Genomic DNA, 25,627 nt, shown 5'->3' on the forward strand with positions numbered 1-25,627 from the left:
ATTTAATGCAGTCCCTATCAAAATACCATCCATTTTTTTCAAAGAAATGGAACAAATGATCCTAAAATTTGTATGGAACCAGAAAAGACTCCGATTAGCCAGAGGATGTTGTAAAAGAAAAGCAAAGCTGGTGGCATCATAGTTCTGGACTTAAGCTCTATTACAAAGCCGTAATCCTCAAGACAGTATGGTACTGGCACAAAAACAGACGCATAGATCAATGGAACAGAATAGAGACCCCAGAAATGGACCCTCAACTCTATGGTCAGCTAATCTTCGACAAAGCAGAAAAGAATGTCCACTGGCAAAAAGACAGTCTCTTCAACAAATGGTGTTGGGGAAATTGGACAGCCACATGCAGAAGAATGAAACTGGACCATTTCTTTACACCACACACAAAAATAGACTCAAAATAGATGAAAGACCTAATGTGAGACAGGAGTCCATCAAAATTCTAGAGGAGAACACAGGCAGCAACCTTTTTGACCTCAGCCGCAGGAACATCTTCCTAGAAACATCCCCAAAGGCAAGGGAAGCGAGGGCAAAAATGAACAATTGGGACTTTATCAAGATAAAAAGCTTTTGCACAGCAAAGCTAACAGTCAACAAAAGCAAAAAGACAACTGATAGAATGGGAGAAGATATTTGCAAATGACATATCAGATAAAGGGCTAGTACCCAAAATCTATAAAGAACTTATCAAACTCAACACCCAAAGAACAAATAATCCAATCAAGAAATGGGCAGAAGACATGAACAGACATTTTTCCAAAGAGAAGACATCCACATGGCCAACGGACACATGAAAAAGTGCTCAACATTGCTCGGCATCAGGGAAATCCAAATCAAAACCTCAGTGAGATACCACCTCACACCCGTCAGAATGGCTAAAATTAACAGGTCAGGAAACGACAGATGTTGATGAGGATGCGGAGAAAGGGGAACCCTCCTACACTGTTGGTGCGAATTCAAGCTGGTGCAGCTACTCTGGAAAACAATATGGAGGCTCCTCAAAAAGTTGAAAATAGAGCTACCCCACGACTTAGCAATTGCACTACTGGATATTTACCCCAAAGATACAAATGTAGTGATCTGAAGGGGTGTGTGCACCCCAATGTTTCTAGCAGCAATGTCCACAGTAGCCAAACTATGGAAACAGCCAAGATGTCCATCAACAGATGAATGGATAAAGAAGATGTGGTATTGAAATACAATGGAATATTATGCAACCATCAAAAGACCCCGAAATCTTGCCATTTGCAACAATGTGGATGGAACTAGAGGGTATAATGCTAAGCGAAATAAGTCAATCAGAGAAAGACATGTATCATATGATCTCACTGATATGAGGAATTCTTAATCTCAGGAAACAAACTGAGGGTTGCTGGAGTGGTGGGAGGGATGGGGTGGCTGGGTGATAGACATCGGGGAGGGTATGTGCTATGGTGAGCGCTGTGAATTGTGTAAGACTGATGAATCACAGACCTGTACCTCTGAAACAAATAATACATTATATGTTAAAAAAAAAAAAGATAGTAGGAAGGGAAAAAAGGGGGGGGAATTGGAGGGGGATATGGACCATGAGACTATGGACCCTGAGAAACAAACTGAGGGTTCTGGGGGGGGGTAGGGGGATGGATTAGCCTGGTGATGGGTATTAAAGAGGGCACATATTGAATGGAGCACTGGGTGTTATACGCAAACAATGAATCATGTAACACTACATCAAAAACTAATGATGTAATGTATGGTGATTAACATAATAAAATTAAGTTAAAAAAAAAGGACCTGGCCTAAGAGTGTGGTGACGTTAATAATCTGTTAACATAGGACTTTACAATTTAGGGAGTGAATCCATATTTATTAATACTATTGTTTTTGTTTGCTTGGGCTCAGGATAGGATTACACCGTTTTCTACATTACCAGTTCTTCTGCCAGAAAGGTCCATACTTGGGAGAGAGGAATGAAAGATTAAAACCTAATTTAAATGGCTAAGAGATGCCAAATTAGCTAGGAAATGTCAAATAGGGCTAAAGATTCAAACTGCAGAGTTCCAGCTGAAAGTATCCACATATTTTGGCCAGCAGGAGAAGTTGCATATTTAGGGAGGGAATGGTGCCGACAGAGGCAAAGAGTGCTTACTTCAGCGTGAGAAGGGCCGTATTGGCTACAAGGCAGAGCTGAGATTGGCATCACCTCATGGGGCTCAAGCTGGACACAACAAAGGAAAGGCAGAAGAGCTGTGGGTTCATTGACAGAAATGTTGGGGGGGGCTGAGGCCTGGAAGAACTGGAAAAACCTAACTTAGTATCTCTGCTTGATAGGACTTCAGACATCCTCTTCCTTGAGTGAACAAGCTAGGTAACTAATTGAAAAAGAATGCATTGGGCAACAACTAAGCATTCTGAGCAGCTATGGAAGTACATGGGCAATGAGCTTCGCTATGAACTGTTTGCTAGGAGGCAGGATCTGTACTCTCTTCTTCCTCCTGTACATTAGATCCCTGGAAGCCTTACAGCCTGGTTAGAGCCTGCTGAACATTCTTAGATGTGTGGCCCATCCCAGGTGTGGCTGGGGCACGTGGACAGTTTTGTAGGCCACGATGAGCAACTGGTCATCAACTCACAGTGCTTTATCAGCAGGTGCAATTTCTCTGTGAAGTTGACAGCTTAGTATAGTGAAAAGAGCACTGGCCTGGAAGTCATTATTACTAATCTGTCAACCTAGGATTTTACAGTGTACAGAGTACTTTCAACAATAACAGTTAACAATAATAACAGCCGTAAGTACACGTATAATACTTTAAAGTTTGCAAAGTGCTTACGCAAAGGTCTTGAGTAGAGCCGGGAAGCAAACCCACATCTTCTGACTCCTGATCACAGTAATTTAACTGTGTTCTAAACCTCAGTTTTTCCATCTGAAATACAGACATAATAATACCCACTGTGTCTACCTCTTAAAGGTGTTGTAAGATCATAGAATGTAGAGCATTTTGTACATTGTGAAACAAATGTCAGATGTAAAGTGGTAGTGATTACATCACTTCTGTTCTGGCATTGTGGTATGAGGTCTAACGAAAGCTTCTAATCAGAACTGTGTACACTGTCATGGAACTGAAAGGGTCAAGGTTTTCTACCCTTAGTGGATTGTTATTCCTGTTTATCAGAAAGTCCTTTGCAAACTTCTAAAGCTAGCCTAATTTCTAAAAATCCCAGTGGGGAAAGAAATAGAATCTTTATTTTTTTTAAAGATTTTATTTATTTATTTGAGAGAGAGAGAGAGCATGAATAGGGGGAGAGGCAGAGGGGAGAGAGAGAAGCAGACTCTCTGCTGAGCAGGGAAGCCAACCCAGGACTCGATCCCAGGACCCTGGGATCATGGCCTAAGCCGAAGGCAGATGCTTAACCGTCTGAGCCACCCAGGCGCCCAAAATAGAATCTTTAATTCCTGTTTCTCTCAAATCTTATCAAACTGGTAAGGCTTGAACAGAACCCAGCGTCTGCTGGGTCTGACCTTGCAGATGTTCACTAGTGGGTGCTTCAGAATGGAAAAGTTGCTTTCCTCATTGCAGGCACTAGCAGGGCAGAGCTCTTGGCTATCAGTTCTGAAGGAGAATTCTAGGGGCTGTTCCTCCAGGAAGGTCAGCGATTGAGCAGACTGTCTTTTGCTTTTACTGTGATAGACCTGGCTCTTCAGGACTTCCTTTCTCTTTCAAGGGTTGTTGATAAGATAGTCTGGCTAGTTTTGAAAATAAAACATAAAGCAATATATAAGCCTGATATTTTATTTTATAAGACAGTTGCTTTACTTATATATTATATACATATATATATATTTACATTTATTTGTGTGTGTGTGTACAGTGGTGGTTTATTAGGCAGCCATAGATAAGCAAATACCATTTAATCATTGATTCATTTAGACACTTACTGAAATGCTCCTGCATGCCAGATAAAATGGAAGGACTGAGAATATAGAAAGAACTAGGCAGAAAAGCTTGCTCTATAATCATCTCTTCCGTTGATCTCTTAGGACTTTACAGAGTCACACAAAATTATTTTCGTTGTCCTTTTTTTTTTCTTCTCATTTATTGACTATCTGGCAAAATAAGGACTCCAGTGCCAAAGATGGGGGAGCCATCAAAGATACCTAGCAAGTACAGGGAAAAGGAGGTCTATAGAATCAGAGAGGGCACTCAGAACAATGGCTAGCTGAGGCCTTTGTCAAGTCAAATTAGTTCACAAACCTTTGTTTAATAAACTCTGATTTTTGTGGGGATTCCTGGGAGCTCTCTTGGGTTGCATGTTCACTTGTTGAGGTTAGACTTTGAAAAGGTTATTTCTACTTAAGTTTGGTATCATTGGGACGCCTAGGTGGCTCAGTTGGTTGGGAGCCTGCCTGCAGCTCAAGTCATGATCCCAGGGTCCTGGGATTGAGTCCTGAGTCGGGCTCCGTGCTTTGCGGGGAGCCTGCTTCTCCCTCTGCCTGCTGCTCCCCCTGCTTGTGCTCTCTCTCTCTCTCCGACAAATAAATAAATAAATAAAATCTTAAAAAAAAGTTTGGTATCCTTGTTAGTTACTCCCGCACCCCTGCTAAGGTCCCAGATCTGTACCCCTGGGCATTGTCCTCACTGTTACTGGATGGGCTGTGGACTCGAACTTGTCTAGACCTGAATTTTTGTACTGGAACTTTTTTTCTTAGCAAGGATGGCATCTCTCCTTCAGTTCAATATGTGCCTATATAGTCCAGTGTCTTAGACGTACAAAGAAATATGTTCCCTGTACCCTGAGAATCAGTCTTATTGGGAAATGAGAAATATATGAAAAAATGAAACTGAGGTGGGGCGCCTGGATGGCACAGTTGGTTAAGCATCCAACTCTTTGTTTCAGCTGGGCTTGTGGTCTCAGGGTCGTGAGATCGAGCCCTGCATCAGGCTCTGTGCTCAGTGGGAGTCTGCTTGGATTCTCTCTTCCTCTGCTCCCCCACCCTGTGCGCTCTCTCTCTCTCTCTCTCTCTCTAAAATAAATGAATAATAAAAAAAGAAAACTGAGGTAGGATGCAACTATGCCTAAATATATGGTACAGATAGTGAGTGCTATAGGACACCAGGAAAGTGAAAGGTGAACTTGAGCCGAAGGAGTTACAGACTCATTTCTGGAGGAGGTAGCACTTGAACTGTTAAGGAGTTAGGTGGCAAGGAGGAAGGGTGGCACTCCAGGTCAGGTAACTGAATGGTTAAAGGCCTAGGGGAAAGAATGAACATGGCCTATTTCAGGATGATTGGGCTGGAGAGAGCATTCCTGCTGAGAACAGTGTGAGATGGCTAGGTAAACTGAGTGAGCATAAATTCCAGTGGGCTTTGAATGACAGCTGAGAATTTAGACTTTATTCCGCAGGTCAGGGGTATCACTGATTACTTTTTGAACAAGGAAGGGGCATGGTGAAAGCTGTGGTTAAGATGATCGAAACTATAGAAGAATGTAGAATGTGTTGAAAGAGGGATCTGGGAAGTACAGAGGCTCCCTTAGGAATCCAGGGGTGAGGGGAAAGGGGCTCAGTGAGAGAAAGGACAGAGAGAATGAGAGGTGGGGTGCTATATCAGAGGCCTTTGAAGGGAGAATTGGAGGGGGGAGGAAGGAAAGAATCAAGCAGAACTCAGAGGTTTGAGTCTGCAGCCAAGGGAGCAGTGGTACCAATGTGAGAAATGGCAGTGCTGAGAAGGGGACCAGTTTAGGAGGTTGGCTGGTACAGACATATATGGAGCCAGGTTGAGTTTGAGATCATAGTGAAAAAAAAAAAAAACTCAGATTATGTGTGTGTGTGATTTTTGCAGGTCCACAGTCCCTTATCTGCAGTTCTGAAATCCAAAGAGTACTGGAAACTGAAAGGCCTTTTTTTTTTTTTTTTTTTTTTTTGGTAAATTTGTGGCAAACTCATTTGGCAGCAAAACCTGGCTTGAATGGATACAGGGCTATTTATAGTCTTTATTTATTCCATTTATTGTGAACATTCATACTTTTCACTACAAGAACTAGCTTGTACTGTGTTAACAGAAAAACCCTAAATCTTCAGTGACTTAACACTATGCCCAGTATGGGCAAGAGGAAGACAGTGCTCCCCACAGTCAGGACCCTGGTTGAGGGCGGCCACACTGACCTGGGACATGTGGCTGCCAGGGAAGAGAGTATAGCACTCAGTGGTGTTCCCAGCTCTTGGTCAGAACTAGTCATAAAGCCCTAAACTAACTTCAGGAGAGGCTAAGCAATGCAGAGATGCCTGAGGAATACCTGTTCGTATTCTGCCTCTGCTGTGGAAGTGCTGGCCCAGACACCCTCCCCTGGGGGGAGGCATTGCATCATATATGGACATGTATACTGCCTCTCTAAGTCTAAAAAGTGCACTCTGAAACAGTTTTGGCCCCACAGGTTTTGGCTAAAGGCTAATGGACCTGTGTTAACAGTTATTGAGCATTTACTATATGCCAGGCACTGTTCTCCTATCTTTACCTAATTATTTCATTTAATTCTTTTGATAACTCCATGAGATAAATACTTTTACTATTTACACTTTACAGATGAGGAAACTGAGTCACAGATAGGTTAGTCAAATTCAAGATCATATAGCTAGGAGGTTGTAGAGCCAGGATTTGAAGTCAGATGGTTTGACTTTAGTGCTACGTTCTTAATAAGAACTTACCTGCCTTAGTTACATGGCAGACCAAGGAAGTTTTGCTTGAAAGATTGGGGCTGGTCAGAGATTTGGGTATTTTCTATTTATAAGTTGCCTATTTTTTTATTCCTACTGAAGAGAAGATGTGAGGAAAGGGGAGAAATCCAGAGGCCAAAAGTCCAAACATCAAGGAACAGTCACATGTTGGGGGAGGGGTGGGAGAAGGCCTGAGGAAGAGGAACCAGCAAAGAAGCAGAAGTGGTTAGAGTGGTGGCAGGTTGTCTGGGCTGGGAAGAGTCACAGAAGGCAAGGGAGGAGAGAACCTCATAGAAGAGGACTTGGCCACCAGTGTGAAATGTCTCAGAGAGGCAAGGAGAATGGTTGGCAGGAGGAATTGAATAAAATGATGTTTCTCTGAACTTTCCTTATCCATGGCTTATTCTGGTCAGCCTGACAGGGGGAGCTCAGATTTAGGAACTTGGCAGATGTGGGCCCACTGTGTGGTACATGCAGGCATCCTGCTCTGGAAAGGCTGTCACCACATCAGAGAAGGGATTCAGAGCGCTGGGCATCTTTGTTTACACTGCTTACTAATTACAGGCTTGGTTAGTCTTGAGTAGGAGTGATTTATGGTTTAAGGCAAAAGTTTAATTCCCCTTCTAACTGAATTCACATTGAATAGTGCTTGAATTATGGCCATGATGAAATAAATTTAGTTCCTTCAGTCCCACAAAAGGACAGAGGGGATTCCTTTTTAAGTGCATCAAAGTATAGTGTCCCAGTTTAAGAGCTATTGCTGTATGTTTTTTTATTGCTATAAAAAGTTAGATAAAAATCAACAGAGGGATACAAATTTTTTATTTATTTTTTAAGATTATTTATTTATTTATTTTGAAGGAGAGAAGAGAGGGAGAGAAAGTACGAGCAGGGGGAGGGGCAGAGTCAGAGGGAGAGAGAGAGAATCTCAAGCAAACTTTACTGAGCACAGAGCCTGACCTGGGGCTCAATTTCACGATCTTGAGATCATGACCTGAGCCAAAATCAAGAGTCAGAAGCTCGACTGACTGAGCCACCCAGGCACCCCCTACAATTTTTTTTTTTTTAAATCAACAGAAATAAACTCTAAGGGACTCTGAATGGACTTTAGTTAATACATCAATATTGGTTAATTAGTTGTAACAAAAACAAATGTACCATACTAATGTGTGATGTTAATAATAGAAGAAACTGGTGGGAAGAAGATGTGGGCTGTATCTCCTCAATTTTTCTGAAAATCAAAAACTGTTCTAAAAATAGAATCTATTACTAAAAAATAGGAATAATGAGAGCTACACCAAGGTGTGCTGGGCTGTGCAGAGCCGGAGGTGAAAGGCTGTGGTAAGCCACCTGCAGGGACAGACAGGGCTGCAGACTGGTGAGCGCTTACATAACTCCAGAGCTGGCTGTGGGACTAGAGCATGTAGGAAGCTGGAGGTGGCATGTTGGTGCACAGCAGCCTGTCGTAGGCACTGTGCTGTGGAGGGCCCTTGCCATGCTAACTGCTCAGCATTTCAGGGAAGGAGAAAAAGAAGACAGAAAGCTGCATTGTCCCACCTTTCTGCTCGTGCATGCACGCATGCACAAATATGCCCACACATGCACGATAGCATGCATGTGCAAGTGCAGACCAGAGGGAGCACACTGCCTTCCCATTCTACCTCCTCCATCCCTATCTACTCACAACCTCAGCCAAAGCCTCCACTACTGGTTCCCCAGGCCCTATACCTTACTACATGACTGGTACCTCAGTCTCCTGGTTCTGACTCCATTATTCCTCCATCTCCTCCATGAGTTCCAAAAAGTAAGATCACAAAAGATCCTTTGATAGTTTCTCCCACTGAAGCCTGCATCTGAGAATAAAATAAACCTCCTTTGCCTGTGAGACACTTAAGTTGTAGCATAGCATGGGTGGTTAAGAGCTGGGCTTCCAGGGTTTGAATCCTGGCTTGCTCTTTAAAGCATGGTGACCTTGGGGGAACTTATCTAACTTCATTGTAACTCAATTTCTCCTGTAAAATAGGGACAACAATAGTATCTGTTGTGAGGATTTGTTTAATTGATACATGTAACATGCTTAGAACAAGGCTTAGTACACAGTAAATGTTCAATAAATATTAGCTATTTTCATATACTATTAATGGATAAAGTGGTCCGTATGTTACATTAAAGGATGATGAGAGGGCAAGATCAGGGCTGTGTTTTGAATAGTTGTCACATTGCAGGTCAGGGGAACTTTGCTGTCCACTGTTTAGTGTGTGAACTTGTCAGGGACATGAAGCTCTTTGACCCCCAACTCCACCTTGTCTTTAAAATAATGGGATAGAGGAGCACATTCTTATATTTTGATTCAGTGATTCTCAAACTGTAGTCTAGGGATCCCTAGGAAGTTCCCAGGAACTTTTCAGGGGGTCTATGAGGTCGAAACTATTTTCTTATTAATACTAAAATGTTACTTGCCCTTTTCACCCTCATTCTCTTAAGAATGTACAGTTGAGTTTTCCAGAGGCTACATGATATATGTTATCACAACAGATTAAAACCAGAAGCTGACATGAGAACCCAGCTGTCTCCTATTAAGCCATGCATTAAAGAGATTTGTGTACTCTCACTAAACTCTAAAAAATATAGTTATTTTTATAACAATGCGTTTATGTTAACATGTGATATTTTAACTGTTTTAAAGTGAATAAAATAAATTTAAATTTTCTGTTTTAATTTCTAATATAGCAAATATCAGTAGATAATAATCTATATAAACAAAAGCTCTTTGAGGTCCTCCATCATTTTTAGAGTGTAAATTAGAACCACCCGTCCAGTTCAGTGGACTGGAAGAGAATTCTAGCCTTCTAATCTCTTGGGAAAAGGAAGTCCTTTATGTACCCACCCTACCTTTGACATTCTGTCCTGTTTCTGTCATCTTCTCTCTCTGTTCTGTGTTTCTCATCTAAAGATACTCTGGAATCTTCTTTCTTCCAAGCCACAGTCTGTTCATTTCTCTTTCTCAGTATACTTTTCATCAATGACTATGCACTCTTTCTCTCCTCCATCTCTATTATTTGTTGGTTTCCTGACAGTCTTACTTTTCTTTTTTTCTCTATACCTGTCCTTTTCTTCTATAATATCTCTTCCCTTTTCCTGCCATTTTAAACTCCCTTGAGTCATTTGTTTGCTCTTTACAATATCTCTTCCTCCTTGATTTGTTTCTAAACATTCTGATGCTTCTACTTCCTCCTGTTTCTGATATTTACACTCTACACAATTCTGTTCTTTACCCAGTTAATCCATTTGAATAAATAGTAAGCACAGATATATACCATTCCCCTTGCTTGTTACTGATGATACAGAAACAAGATAGACGTCATTCATGTCCTCCTGCAGTTTATAGGTTACCCATGATGGTCATTTAGGACAAATCTGGGAACAGTTCTAAAGTAACTTGCCCAGGGTTCCACTTTACCCCCCTGGGAGTGGTCTTGAAAGGGACATGAAAATTTGTAGCAGCAGCAACCATTTACAGCATGTCTACTATGTATCAGGTGTTTTACTTACATTATGTTGTTTAGTTCTCATAGCAGCTCTGCAAATTAGGTAGGTGTACTGTATACATGGAAAAACCAAGATTCAAAGAGGACAAGTAACTTGCTTGTGGACCCATAGCTAGGAAGTATCCATCCCGAGATTTCTCTTTCTGTTCAGTCACATCAGCCAAGAAGGAAAGGTATCCTGGGCGGAAGGTGATATGGTGAGAGAAACTCCAGAGCCAGTTATGGAAGTAGAGTGTAGAACTTAGAAATGACCTGTTAGAGCATAGCAGCTGAGCTGGGGCAGCCACTTGGGGATCTTTGTTGCTCCTGAGGTTAGAACTGGAAGGCTCCCGACTCATTGGAAAGGAATGCATTTGAGGCGAGAAGCTGGAACAGGAGCCATCGGGGATGTTTGCCTAACGTTGCTAACGGGCTCCCTGAGGCTTCCCTGGGAATGGCAGGATAACACATGCCAGAGAACTTGCTAACCTGTCTATCATTCCTTTGGCAGAGTGACGTCAGAATCAAGTTTGAGCACAACGGGGAGAGGCGGTAAGTCTGCCCTCTGATCAGTGATTGTGTTCATGTGTGCTGAAGTTCTCAGAAAGCATTGAACTTATGAAAGCTGTTTCCCTGGAGTGATCCCTGTGGGGTCACTGGCTGAGTGATGGGGTTGATTGGGTACAAAAAGGTAATTTTCATCTTTGGTTTGGCTTACCAATTGAATTTTATTTCTAGTCTTAGAATTGGAAGCCATTTCAACTGCTGCTGTTTTGCTCTTCTGCTCTTATTCTATTCCTGTGGGGTCCACCATTTTGCTAGGGGAGGGAGGAAGTCAGAACTCCAGCTGTACTCAGAGTTAGGGCTTCCAAACACACTGACGCTGTGCCATGAATCAGAAGGAGATTGGGATTCTCCTGTGATGTGGTCTATTCCTAGCCCAGTAGAGTGGCCCTGGCTTTGTCCACATCAGGGCCAGGTAGTGAATTGGAAGTTTCTTTATAATGTGTCTGGGTTGGGAAGCTGTATCAAGTCTGTCAGTTGTGAAAGATTTCAGATCATTTGAGGATATAGAAAGAGGGAGTTTTTCAGTCTATATTGAGTATCTTACTTGTTAAGGAAGTGAAAGTAATGTTATGAAACTCTTCTGTCCTTTCTCCAGTGTTAGTATTTTCGTTTTTTGTAGGAAGTCAAGGTAGAAGTTCTCAGTGGAGAAAAATAAGACTCCACTTAATTTCTCAAATTATTTAAGAAAAACTTATTTTTTTAAAGATTTTATTTTTAAGTAATCTCTATACCCAACATGAGGCTCGAACTCACAACCCCAAAATCAAGAGTTGCATGCTCCAACAACTGAGCCAGCCAGGGCACCCCTTGAGGAAAACTTTTTTTTTTTTTTTAAGATTTTATTTATTTATTTTAGAGAGAGACAGCACAAATGGGCAGGGCAGAGGGAGAGGGGGAGAGAGAATCCTAAGCAGACTTCATGCCAAGTGCAGAGCCTGATGCAGGGCTTGATCCCAGGACCCCGAGATCATGACCTGAGCCAAAACCAAGAGTCAGACGTTCAACCGACTGTGCCACCCAGGCGTCCCAAGGAAAAGCTTTTAAAAAGCATACAGAACTCTGGTCATGGGATAATTAGAACCCTGTGTGTGCATGCATGTGGCATATATGTGCCCAAGTGTGCTTTTCAGTATCAGCTTCCTGCTATGCTGTTCTCTCCCATTGATAGCCTCCTTTTTCCTTTGCTTTGAGCATTTGGAAATGTGAAGAGCATACCCATGAGAATCAGCTTCTCCTATTATATAAGTCCCACCAGAGGACCTTAGTGCCTCCAGACATTGTTAGCACAGGTCCGGATATATGGCTACTGTTCTCCCTTAAAAAGATCCATTCCCAGGCCTGCAAGGTTGGCAGAGGTTGCCAGGTGGAAACACTATGATCTGCAGAGCCTTAGTCCTGTTGCTGCCATGTGGATTCTAGGGCTCTTTCAGGCCTAGAGGGAGAGAAGTCTTCTGAGCTCTGTCCCAGCTGCTCATCCTGTGTCCTGCCAGTAGCAGGGAAGTTAAATTGTCACTTCATTGTTGCTGCTTTTCACACTTTTGGTATGACTGGGTTTTGGAGGGGTTGCCAAACTCAGAGTAGCAGAGAGTTTTCAGAAGTAGATGCAAAATCAAAAGCTCAGTTGTGTTGGAGCCTAATTATGCAGTTACGCTTTCCTGAATTCCTGTTCCCAAAGTGGTATGCAGTTACAGTGAGCGGACTTACACTGAGAAAGTGTGTGCGTTTAGTTTCAGAGAAGCTACCAGATCAAAACCACAAATATTTAAGGTGGTCAGGTAGGAATGGCCTTTCGAAGCCCTGAGCAGCAGAGTGTTGGTATCAAGATTTTGAAAACTGCATTCTCTTTTTAAGGAGCTGTTTTCAGGAGCCATGGCATTTCACTGTTTGTGTACTATGTGTGGAATTGGGGACTTCATAAAGTTGGTGCAGAGAAGCCAAGTTCAAGCTGCTCTGTGCCAGACAGCTCTGGTTTCATGTGTTTCAAGTTTTAGGATTTTGTAGAGAATATTATTGTGGGCTTTCTTTACTTTTCGCAGGGAATATGGATAGTATCTATCTAAATGTTGTAGGCCCTTATAGAATTAGAATGTACAGAAAAGAGGAAAGAAATAGTGACTTTTTCCATTCATCTATGCCAGGTATCCATTCTGTTTCTCTTTACTTTGGAAGGGTAGGAATCAGGTTCCTAACGCTTTTCCCTTTTAGCCCCAGGAGGGCAGAAGAGGAGGACTATAGATTCGAACTCCTTCCCTTTGAAAATCTTCCTGTCTGGACAATGGTGGGGGTGTTTGTCACAGGTGTTAGGTCCCTCTTTGAAGCACGGACTAAAAATGCCTGTTTTTTAGTGTGATGGCAGCAGCTTAGATCTTACCAAACCTGAAAGTCCTGGTTTCTGATCTTGAGTTCGGGGCTGCTTTTGGAGATTTTGAATGCCTCATTGCCAGACCAAATGCAGGAGAATTTATCTGAGTCTGATCCTTTTCTAGCAGTGTACTAGGGACTTCCAAAAGATCTTCTAGTATTTTATTCAGAAAGACTGTTGCTGGGGTCCTGATGAAGGGGGTATGATTAGCTATTAGGAATTAATGGGAAGCCATTCTCTTAAAAGACTCCAGAAACGCCTTTTATCTGTATAAGCCATATCTAGGTAGAATCTAACAGTATCACTCCTTGAAACAGTCGATTTGAGGGGAATAAGGATTACAATATGGATGGATTTCCAGGTGGGATATAAACTAATATATTCAGCAATATAATTTCCAAAAATGAAAGGTGGTGATGAATGAAGGAAAAGTTATGGAGAAATTGTCTTCCTGAGATGTTAGGCTTTGTGTGAAGGATAGGATAGACTATGGTTGATATCAGTGTGTCCAAAAGAACTTTCTGCTGTAATGTAAATTTATATACCTGTGTTGTCCACTATGGTAGCCACTGGTCACATGTGGCTAGTGAGCACTTGCAGTGTGCTGAGTAAGACTGAGGGACCAATTTAAAATGTAATTTCAATTTATTTGAATTGAACTAGCCACGTGTGGCTAGTGACTGCCATATTGAAGAGCACAGTTCTAGATGATGGAATCTTTTTTGCTGCCCACTTATTTGTGCCAGCCTGGCACAGAAGAGCATTAAAGCAATTATCAGATTCCATTAAAATCCAGTGGCTTAGATCCTCTCTCCTGTGGTTTATTGCTTCTTCCTCTGGTTATACCACTTCCCACTCTGGGGGGAGCAGAGAAGATGTAAAAGAACCACACACTTCTCAGCATCAAGGAGGGCAAGAACTGTAGAGATTCCCGGTCTGCATGCTGCTCTTCTACCAAGCACTAATCAGATTTCATCCAGTCTAGGCTGCCAAGAGATGAAGCTGGTCTTGATATACATTTCCCCCATCACATTAAACATAACTTCATGTGTTTATTAACCATTCATAATTCTTTGAATTGTGTCATCATATCCTTTGTCTAGGTTTCTGTTGGGTTGTTTGTCTTTTTCTTATTGATTTTACAAGGATTTTTTTCCCCAAGTTTGGTATTTGTTTTTCAGCTTTGTTGATGGCTCATTCTTCTATCAGAAGTTTAAATTTTTGGTGGCACCTGGTGGCTCAGTTGTTAAGTGTCTGCCTTCAGCTCAGGTCATGATCCCAGGGTCCTGTGATCAAGTCCCGCATCAGGCTCCCTCCTTGGCGGGAAGCCTGCTTCTCCCTCTCCCACTCCCCCTGCTTGTGTTCCCTTCTCGCTGTGTCTCTCCCTGTTGAATAAATAAACAAAATCTTAAAAAAAAAAAAGTTTAAATTTTTGTTGTCAGGGGTACCTGGGTGGCTCAGTCCTGGGATGGAGTCCTGTGTGGGGCTCTGTGCTCAGTGGGGAGTCTGCTTGAGGATTCTCTCTCTTCCTCTGCCCCTCCCCCTGCTCACATGTGCATGCTCTCTCTCTCTCTCTCTCAAATAAATAAATAAATCTTTAAATTTTTGTTGTCAAATCTGTCTTCTTCTTGTCTTCTGTATTATGTAATGCTTAGGAAGACCTTCCCCACTCCATTGTTTTTTAATCCTATACTTTCTTCTGTATATATATAGAATATATATGAGTTTCTTTCTGATACACTCTTGTCTCATTTATATCTTTGCTTATTTTTGTCTTAAGGATTTAAGTTTTAGAGTATTGGGTTGTACCCATATGAAATTGCCACTGTTGTATATCAAAAATTGTTGACTACCAGCAGTACCATATAGTTCAACCTAATATATTCATTAAAACTTTTTTTTAAAAGATTTTATTTATTTAAATGACAGAGACATAGCAAGAGAGGGAACACAAGCAGGGGGAGTGGGAGAGGGAGAAGCAGGCTTCCTGAGGAGCAGGGAGCCCGATGCGGGGCTCAGTCCCAGGACCCTGGGATCATGACCTGAGCCAAAGGCAGAACTTAACGACTGAGCCACCCAGGCGCCCCTCATTAAAACTTTTTATTATGAAAATTTCAAATACAAAAGTAGAATATCATACTGAACCCTTCTGAACTTGTAATGCAGCTTCAACATTATCAACATTTTGCCAATTTTTTGTATATTTCATTCTTCTGTGTTTCATTCATTTTATATATTTCGTCTATCCCCACTTTTAAATTTTGCTGTGATGTTTAATTGACAAATCATTTTAATACCTCTTTGAACAGGTTCTTACTCTACTCTCTATTTATAGAAATTATTCTTTGAACTGACCTAATGAGTCTCTCTAGAACAGTGTCAATGTCAACACTACTTATACGATCACATGCGTCGTTAGTTAAGAAAACTGAGGCATATAACCAGTTCAGGGGGGAATTCCTTTGACTCTGAGGTAGGAAATCTCAATTCTGAGGATAATTAGCATTGAGATTCCTCTGGCATCAGCAATGGAAAAGACCTTTCAAGTCCTAGGGACGCCTGGGTGGCTTAGTCGGTTAAGCGTCTGCCTTTGGCTCAGGTCATGATCGCGGGGTCCTGGGATCGAGTCCTTCATCGGGCTCCTTGCTCAGCAGGGAGCCTGCTTCTCCCTCTGCTTGTGCTCTCTCTCTCTCTGACAAATGAATAAATAAAAAATCTTAAAAGGGGAGGGGCACCTGGGTGGCTCAGTCGTTAAGCGTCTGCCTTCAGCTCAGGTCATGATCCCAGGGTCCTGGGATCAAGCCTCGTGTCGGGCTCCCTGCTCCACAGGAAGCCTGGTTCTCCCTCTCCCACTCCCCCTGCTTATGTTCCCTCTCTTGCTGTGTCTCTCTCTGTCAAATAAATAAAATCTTAAAAAAAAAAACAAAAAACCTTTCAAGTCCTGGAGTTGAGTCATTTAGGAGTTAAGACCATGTTTTCAGGAATGCTGCTCCAGTCTCCAGGTTTTCTTCCTAACAGGAGTATTTGGAACCTAGTTTTTAAATCCAGGTGTCCTGCTTTGATACTGAACTGTCATTGACAGATCTAAGCTGAAGTGATAGAACAATGGTTGGGATTGAGCAGTGCTTGTGATGCTCCGAAGAAGGGTGAAAAAAATAAGGTAGATAGGAGAAGAAAAGAAACAGAGAAAGGCAAGCCATGCAAAGGAGAAAAGGGAATCCTATGTTTAAAAGAACAGGAAGATATCACTCAGAAGTCCTGACTTTCCAAATCTGACTTTTAAAATATACAGTTAACCATGCTTCCTATTCCTTATCAGAATTATAGCGTTCAGCCGGCCTGTGAGATATGAAGATGTGGAACACAAGGTGACAACAGTGTTTGGGCAGCCTCTTGATCTACATTACATGAACAATGAGGTAAGAAACTAGATGGATGGTGTGGGGACAAGGAGGGGTGACAGCTGACTACCTTTTTCTTCCTGCTTCACTGAGGATTTTTTAGTTGGTTCCTCCAATATCATCTGCAAGTTTTCATTTTCTGGAGCCTCTTTTCTTAATTCCAATCATTCTGGGATTTGTGGTTTTTACTACATGGGAGATTACATAGCTGTTTCCATTCCCCTGCTCATTCAGTGCTGGTAGCTCTAATACTCCATGGTGGAATCAGTTATGGTACCAGGGTCAGGGCTTATATTGTCTCTTTTACGTTTTGTAGCTTATCTTTTTCTTTCCAGCACAGCCTTAACAAGAAGCAGAGGTTTAGGAGGGGCTGGAAAGGTGTGGAAAACTGGTGGGTAGTTTTTTTATTGACAGTTATAAATGCTGGATTCTTCTCTCAGTTTAACTACCAACTGTAGCTCATTTCCAAAGTTAGCACCTACACAAGTGATTTCTTTAATTCTTCTTCTGTCCCCCTTTAGTCCTTATTTTTTCATACTTTGAATATCACCCAGGAAGGAATTCTTTTGAATGTCAGTTACTTGGCTGCTTTCCCAGCTCCAGGAAAGGTACAAGAGGCTATAGTCTGCTTGGGCTGGTGCCTTGCATTATTGTGAGAGGCAGTCTATTGGTGCCTAGGAAAGAGATGGTGCATAAAAAAGTGCATCTTGAGGAAATTGAGTTAGAAGGCAAGACAGGAAAGCCAAGCAACATCCTGGCTTTTTGAGAAACTGGTCCTTACTATATAGTTTTGTTTTATTGGTTGAAGAGTTAAGAATCTCCTCCATAAAGCAACCCAAGGGTCCATCAATAGATGAATGCATAAAGAAGATGTGGTGTATACAGTGGAATATTACTCAGCCATAAAAAAGATTTGTTATTTGCAACAACATAGATAGACCTAGAGGGTATTATGCTAAGTGAAATAAGTCAGACAGAGAAAGACAAATACCATATGATTTCAGTTATATGTAGAATTTAAAACAAACAAAAGAATAAATAAACAAAAAGCAGAAACAGACCCATAAATACAGAGAACAAAGATGGTTAGCAGAGGGGTGGGGGTGGGGAATGGATAAAATGGGCGAAGGGAAGTGGGAGATACAAGCTTCTAGTTATGGAATGAATAAATCATGGGGATTAAAGGTACAGCATAGGGAATATAGTCAGTGGTACTGTATGGCAACAGATGGTGGCTACACTTGTGGTCAGCCCAGCGTAATGTATAGACTTGTTGAATCACTGTGTTCTATGCTTGAAACTAATGTAACATTATGTGTCAACTATATTTAACAAAACAAAACAACAAAACCCCTCAGCTCAATGGGGATTAAAAAGCACTTCTTATGTGGTTTGGGGGCTGAAATCTGTAGAAGCTGAGATTTGTTGACTAAAAACTCCCTGGTCCCCGTTACACAAAATGTACAGCTACAATTGGATATATTGCTAAATAGCTAACAAAAATAAGACCATCTGATCTTTTGTGTTTTGGACAAATTTTAGAAATACAGCAAATTTGGAAAATAAACCACTAACTCTACAGTGAATAAGTAATGCAGATGTAAGTATTTCAAAGTATGTAAACTAAAACATTTGAAATATAGGATATGAAGAGGTGCCTGGGTAGCTCAGTGGGTTAAGGGTTTGACTGTTGATTTTGGCTCAAGTCATGATCTCAGGGTTGTGAGATCAAGCCCTGTGTCAGTCTCCACGCTGGGTGTGGAGCCTGCTTAAGATTCTTGCTCTCCCTCTCTCCCCACCCCCCGACTGGCACATGCTCACTCTCTCTCTCTCTTTCTCCCTCTCTCAAAAAACAAAACAAAACACAACAGAGTATGAGAACCCAAAAGATACAAATGTCAAATGCATAGAACTTTTAAAAATTGCAGCTCAAGCTTCAGGCACTGAATAAGAAAGCGAGGCCAGAGAAAGCTAGCTAATCAGCATTAAAGAAGGTGTTCCTCGGTTAGTAAAGACTTTTCTGAATGACTTAGTACTCGTTTCTGTTTCCATTAAGAATTCCCCATGTCCCAAAATCCGTCTTCAAACTCTTTTGCCAATAAAGTGACTGCCCAGAATGTTAGTCATTCGTTTATTCACTTATGCAGATATTAATTCTAAGGCCAAACATAAATAATTGTCACTAATTATTTTAGATCATGGATGTCCTCCATACTCTGCTAATGTCTGTGACAAAGAGTTGACTATTTACATTTTATTAATTTAAAATCCCTCAACCTCTTTTTCATTTTTTTGCCCTCTAAACCTTGCCCTGTCAGGGTTTGAGAGCCACAAATGAGAAACCTGTTGAGATTTTATTTTATGTTTATCTTTTTGTAATAATAGCTTTATTGAGGTATAACTCACCTACCATAAAATTTACCCTTTTAAACAGTACAATTCAGAGGTTTTTAGTATATTTACAGAGTCATATGACCAACACTACTATCTAATTCCAGATACCCCAGAGAAAAGGCCTGTACCCATTAGCAGTCACTTCCTATATCCCCTTCTCTTCTCACTCAGCCCCTGGCAGGCAAACACAAATCTACTTTCTGTCTCTCTGGATTTGCCTATTCTGAACATTTCATATACATGGAATCATACAGTATGTGGCCTTTTGTGTTTGGCTTCTTTCACTTAGCATAATGTTTTCAAGATAATAATATTCCATTATTTGGATAAACCACATTTTGTGCATCCATTTATCTGTTGGTGGATACTTGAATTGTTTTCACCTTTTGGCTATTACGAATAATGCTGCTATAAACATTTGTGTATATATTTTCATATGCACATATGTTTTCAGTTCTCTAGAATACATACCTAGGAGTGGAACTGTTGTCTTATGGTAATTTTATGTGTGTGTGTATATATATATATATATATATATATATATATATATATATATTTTAAAGATTTTTTATTTATTGGACAGAGACAGATCACAAGTAGGTGGGCAGGCAGGCAGGCAGAGGGAAAGGGAGAAGCAGGGAGCCTGATGCAGGACCCGATCCCAGGACCCTGAGACCATGACCCAAGCCGAAGGCCCAACTGACTGAGCCACCCAGGCGCCCCTACTCTATGTATATTTTACATTCCTACCAGTGATGTAGGAAAGTTATAATATCTCTACGTCCTCACCAACACTTGTTATTTTCTGGGTTTTTGTTTATTTGTTTTCTAAATTACAGCCATCCTAGTAGGTGTGAAGTGGTATCTTGTTGTGGTTTTGATTTGCATTTCCCTGATGCCTGTGACATGGAGCATCTTTTCAGGGCTTATTAGTCATTTGTCTGTCTTTGGATATTGCCTGTTAAAAGAATTGGCTTATTTGTCCTCTTACTGTTGAGTTGTAAGAGTTCTTTATATATTCTGGATATCTAGACCCATACCATACATTTACAAAATTGTAGTTTGTTTAAGTTAAAGCCTACTTCTTTTATTTTGAAGAAATAAATTCTTTAAAAAAAAATATTTATTTATTTGAGACAGGGAGAGGGAGAGAGACAGAGACAGAGACAGAGAGCATGAACAGTAGGGGGAGGGAGAGGGAGAAGCAAACTCCCCACTGACCAGGGAGCCCAATGTAGGGCTCGATTCCAGGACCCTGAGATTATGACCTGAGCTGAAGGCAGACACTTAACCTACTGAGCCACCCAGGTGCCCCCAAAAGAGAAAAATCTATAGAGACAGAAAGTACATTAGTGGTTGCCTGGTGCTACAGGTGGGAAGAGGGAATGACTACAAATGGGCACAAGATCTTTTTGGGAAAATGGAAATGTTTTAAAATTGAATTATGGTGATGGTTGTACAACTCTGTAAATTTATTAAAGATTATTGAATTGTACACTTAAGGAAAATAAAAAGAAAATACATGGTTTCAATTAATTTTAAGACCCCATAGTATCCAATGAAATTGTTTTCCGTCAGTATTATTTTTTTGTTATGTATTTTGATTATTTTTTAGAAACTAACAATTTTCTTTTATATGATTCTCTTTTTCCATGTCCTGTGTTACAGCTTTCCATCCTGCTGAAGAACCAAGATGATCTTGATAAAGCAATTGACATACTAGACAGAAGCTCAAGCATGAAAAGCCTTAGGATATTGCTGCTGTCCCAGGACAGAAACCATGTAAGTAGTGTCTATGATGGCCTCGTAGCTGAAGACAAAACTTGCTGTCCTTCAGAAGTTTACCTGGCTTCCTTGACAGAATTTTGTGCTCCTCAGCTGCTATTAAAGCAAGCACATAAGAGGGGTGCCTGGGTGGCTCAGTCGGTTGGGTGTCCAGCTCTTGATTTCAGTTCAGGTCATGATCTTGGGGCTCTGGGGCAACGGGCTCCATGCTCAGCAGGGAGTCTTCTTGGGATTCCCTCTCTCCCTCTGCACCCCCCCCCCCCCCGCTTCTTTCTTTCTAAAAAAATGAAGCAAGCACATAAGTGCAGCCCAGCCCACTGTGTCAATGGCCAGGTAACATTTTGCATGTGATTTTGCTGCAAAGTCAAATCATCCATGTTAAAGTTACAACTAAAGGTTACTTGACTTGTGGCATGGGATGAAGGAAAACGCATATAATAAAAGAGAAAGTCCTTTTTCTCTATATTTATATTATTTCAATTTGATTTAGACCCCAACAAGAGAGATTCGATGAGTGTGGAGATGCTGATTAGCAAAGGCTGCCAAGAATTTGAGACTATCATGTAAACCTCTCACAACAGCAACCATGCCTGTGTCTTGTGACACATGTAGGAAACAAACTTTTCCTTCTTTTTAATGGAAAAGAGGCCATGGAATGGAGGGCCTCTTGTAATTTACCAGCTGCTGCCTTACCAAATGGCAGGCAATCAACAGGGCCTGCCAGAATTAACCCTTATGTAGCTGCCTCTCCTAAAATGTCTCTGAAGGCCTACGTTTCACAAGAATGATTGCAATCTGGTCTTTTTTTTTTTTTTTAAGATTTTATTTATTTGAGAGAGAGTGAGCATGAGTGAGGGGCACAGGCAGAGAGAGGGGGAGAAGAAGACTCCCCACTGAGCAGGGAGCCCGATGTGGGGCTCAATCCCAGGACCTCAAGATCATGACCTGAGCCGAAGGCAGACGCTTAACCGATTGAGCCACTCAGGCGCCCCCTGGCTCTGTCTTCTAATCACCAATTCCTGCACCAGTTTTCTTGAAATGCATGTTCTTTAAGGTTTCTTGGCACTCTTCCCTTTCCTTGTGCTTGAAAACAGCCAGCTGTGGACAGCTGACATTGCTGCATGAGGACAGTGAACACACCATACTAGGACAGAGTTTAGATGGAATGGTGCTCATGTTGGCCATTTATTTTTTTATTTATTTAAAGACTTATTATTATTATTATTATTTGAGAGAGAGAAGAGGGAGCACGAGCATGGGGGAGGAGCAGATGGAGACGGAGAAGCAGACTCTGGCTGAGCAGGGAGCCAGATGCGGGGCTCTATCCCAGGATCCTGGGATCATGACCTGAGCCGAAGGCACATGCTTAACCAACTGAGCCACCCAGGCGCCCCCTGACCATTTATTTTTAAAGAGACATATTGGAATCGGGCTGTCCTGATTAGAGGGAAGCACAGGAGAATGCGGTTAGGAGGCCTTAGAATAAAGAAGACATTTTCTAATATTACAGAAGTGTCCTTGTGATTGAGGATTGGTCTTCTCTGTCCAGATGTGACTTTTTTCTGGATATGTTTTGGGAAGTATTCTGAAATAAAATATATACCTTATTATTTTATTTCTCTGTTCAAGTTACTCATCTGCTCCTTATAGTCCTTCTTTATTGCCTGTTGTAGAGGATTTAAATGTAGCCTAGCATCCAGGGTTTATCACCAACTACCCTTCTTTCCAACTCCCTAGTCTCATCTTTCCACATTCTTCAGCATACTCCCCCCATTTTTCAGTTCTTCCTTATTGCTCTTTGCCATGGCTATCACCCTGTTTTTCGGATCTAGCTTGACTTACCTGCTACAGTGTCTTCAGTGTTTTTGACTGAGGCCAGCTTGATTATTCCCTGTTCCGTTAGTCATTGGATATAATGTGCACACTATTAGTTTATAGATTGCTTAGTAATTGCCCTCTAGTTGTTGCGTATTTGTAAGTTTTACCCCCCCAAAATTATTAAGTTCCTCAAGAGCAGGAGCTGTGATTCATTGTTTTGGGACCCTTCCCCACCATCTCTTAAGAAAACACAGTGAATGCTTCTTGATTATTAGGCAGAAGTCAAGCAGAGATCATATTCAGCAAACCCTTTCTATACAGAAGCAGCTAGAATTGGGGTTTGGTGTAATGGCATAATTGCTTGACTGGGAGCTAGCACCCTTGATTATGATCCCTCCATTCCCTTGATGAGAAGGTATAGACAAGTAGTTCTTTACATCCACTTACCCATCCTTTAAGGGGTGCACACGGCCGCAGATACTGCTGCAACACCCAAGCTGTTTGAAAGATGACCATCTGACCTCTGATGCCCATGGCATTGCATTAGATGTTGCATAAAATAAATGCCATATTGATGCCTCTCTAAGGACATATTTTAAAAAATTACTATAATGTCAGTATAACTTTTTTTTAAAGATTTTATTTATTCATGAGAGAGAGAGAGAGGCAGAGGCAGAGGGAGAAGCAGGCTCCCCACTGATCAGGGAGCCCAACGCAGGACTCAGTCCCAGGACCCCGGGATCATGACCTGAGCTGAAGGCAGACGCTTAATGACTGAGCCACCCAGGTGCCCAGTATAACTTTTTAAAAAGTTTTAAAAAGAGAATTATTGGGGCGTCCGGGTCGCTCAGTCGGTTAAGTGTCCGACTCTTGGTTTTGGCTCAGGCGTGATCTCAGGGTTGTGAGATCGAGCCCTGCTTCGGGCTCTGTGCTCATTAGGGAGTCTCCTTGGGACTCTCTCTCCCTCTCCCTCTGCCCCTCCTACCACTCACTTTCTCTCTCTCAATTAAATAAATAAATCTTTAAAAAAAGAGAATTATCCTATGTAATCCTATCACTGTAACACATTGATTGATTGATATTTACCTGTGCCCCTGCAGTTTTTGGCCATATGTATACATACTTTAAATGTTGTCATGGTAGTCATAGAATTTTTGAATTTATTTTTTCACTTAACATGGTCATGCACATTTTGCTATGTTAATGTGCAGTTTTCATAATTATAATTTATAAAGATGCATAAATCCCTTGAGTGGATATACCATAATTTAATTAAATAGCCATTTTTGTTACTGTCAGGTCACTTAAGCTGCTCCAGCTTTTTGTATTTATAAAGATTTACATTTAAGACTAGCAATGGTAATGGTGATGATGAAACCTTTCCTTGGGAATTTCCTCAGCTACACTTCAGGCTTCTTTTTTTATATAAAAAGATTTTATTTATTTGAGGGGGGGAGAGTATGGGGGGGGGCAGGGAGAAGCAGATTCCCCACTGAGCAGGGAGCCCGACGCAGGGCTCGATCCCAGGACCCTGGGATTGTGACCTCAGCTGAAGGCAGACACTTAGCCAACTGAGCCACCCAGTCGCCCCACTTCAGGCTTCTTGATAAACAAAAGTATCATGATCCAGACTTGCTGTGTGCTCAAGAATCCCACCTTCAGAACAGTGCTTCTCTAACCCTCTGTGATGAAATACTAGTTTTATTCTTTTAATTTCCAGTCTGCTATGGACCAATTCTTTTTAAAACACAAAAACTGAAAAATGAAATGGAAAAATGAGGGATGTACAAAATACAAGGCTACAGTTCTTATTGCTAGAGTTGATAGACAGAAAGTCACTCTGCCAAATCGCTGTAAAAGTCTGTAAAGAGTTATTTTCCGTTTCTGTATTACCTTCTTGAGGATTGTTAGGCCACCGGTTGTTGCTGGGTCCCAGCCACACAGAACGTACTTGAGTGTGCTGCTCCTGGATACCACAGCACCTGCTTCATCTCCAGCTGATCACTGGCAGCCACTGAGTTTCTCTTCTGAGTTTCTTCCATTTTTAGCAGTCTGTTGCCTCATCCACCTTTTGTTATACCTTCACTTCCCTTCTTTTTTTTTTTTTTTTAAGATTTTTATTTATTTATTGAGAGAATGGTAGAGAGAGAGCATGAGAGGGCAGAAGGTCAGAGGGAGAAGCAGACTCCCTGCCGAGCAGGGAGCCCGATATGGGACTCGATCCCGGGACTCCAGGATCATGACCTGAGCCGAAGGCAGTCGCTTAACCAACTGAGCCACCCAGGCACCCCTTCACTTCCCTTCTTATTCCTGTTTTTAAACGTGTGGTCTCTTTCTTCTCTTTGAATTCCTTTTATACTGATCCTTCTGTAACAGGTCTAATCTTTCCTCTGTCTTTACCCCTCACCAGGGTGTATGTCATACCCCTCCTCCTCCCTCACCTGGCCACAGCCATGTCTTAGGATTCAGTATTGTTCTTACCTGAGAACTCTTGGAGTTTGGTTATCACAGAGCCTCCCTTTAGTCTGAAGAGCCTCTCTCTAGCCTTGCTTTTAAGCCTGCCATTTTAAGAGACTTCATCATCTCCTTCAGTAGTTCTTGCTGCCTTAGGCCTGTGCCTTGGACCATCAACTCTTAGTTTATTCCTATTACAGACTTCTCTAAGCATGTGTGCATTTAACTGTTAGTTTATCTTTCCACTCTTGACCTTCTTAGAACTTCCTAGACCCAGATTTTCCACTATGTTAAAATAATCTCAAGCCTGCATTCTTTTATCACTTATATCTGAATATGATAAAAACTAAATACCCAGCCACCTTAAACAGAGTATGGCATTTTGTTTTGTTAGCTCAGATTCTCCCTAACAAAAGTAAACTTCTAATCTCATCCAAATGTTGCCCACTTCCCAAATATTCCATCAATGAGTTTGATGCTATCTTGTCTGCTATTTAAGTTCAAAATATCAGGGAAATTCTAAAGAGTAATTAATTCTTTTCAGTCTTACTAAAATGGGCAAGTGCAGGAAGATAGGACCAAAGTTGTTGAGTACAATAGCTTCAGTCTGGTC

General features: G+C 41.5%; 1 protein-coding gene across 5 annotated transcripts in view; it reads left to right on the forward strand.

Moving 5' to 3' along the window:
• MAP3K3 (mitogen-activated protein kinase kinase kinase 3) overlaps positions 1-25,627 on the forward strand; it is a 63,698-nt gene that overhangs the window by 13,768 nt on the left and 24,303 nt on the right. For all 5 annotated transcript variants that reach the window (XM_027626583.2, XM_027626587.2, XM_027626588.2 and 2 more), the window contains 3 exons: positions 10,745-10,785; positions 16,482-16,581; positions 20,626-20,739. In XM_027626583.2, the coding sequence (XP_027482384.1) occupies positions 10,745-10,785; positions 16,482-16,581; positions 20,626-20,739 (255 nt within the window). The remainder of the gene's footprint in view (positions 1-10,744; positions 10,786-16,481; positions 16,582-20,625; positions 20,740-25,627) is intronic.

Source organism: Zalophus californianus, chromosome 16 (genome assembly GCF_009762305.2).
Source record: "Zalophus californianus isolate mZalCal1 chromosome 16, mZalCal1.pri.v2, whole genome shotgun sequence".
Classification (NCBI taxonomy): Eukaryota; Metazoa; Chordata; class Mammalia; order Carnivora; family Otariidae; genus Zalophus; species Zalophus californianus.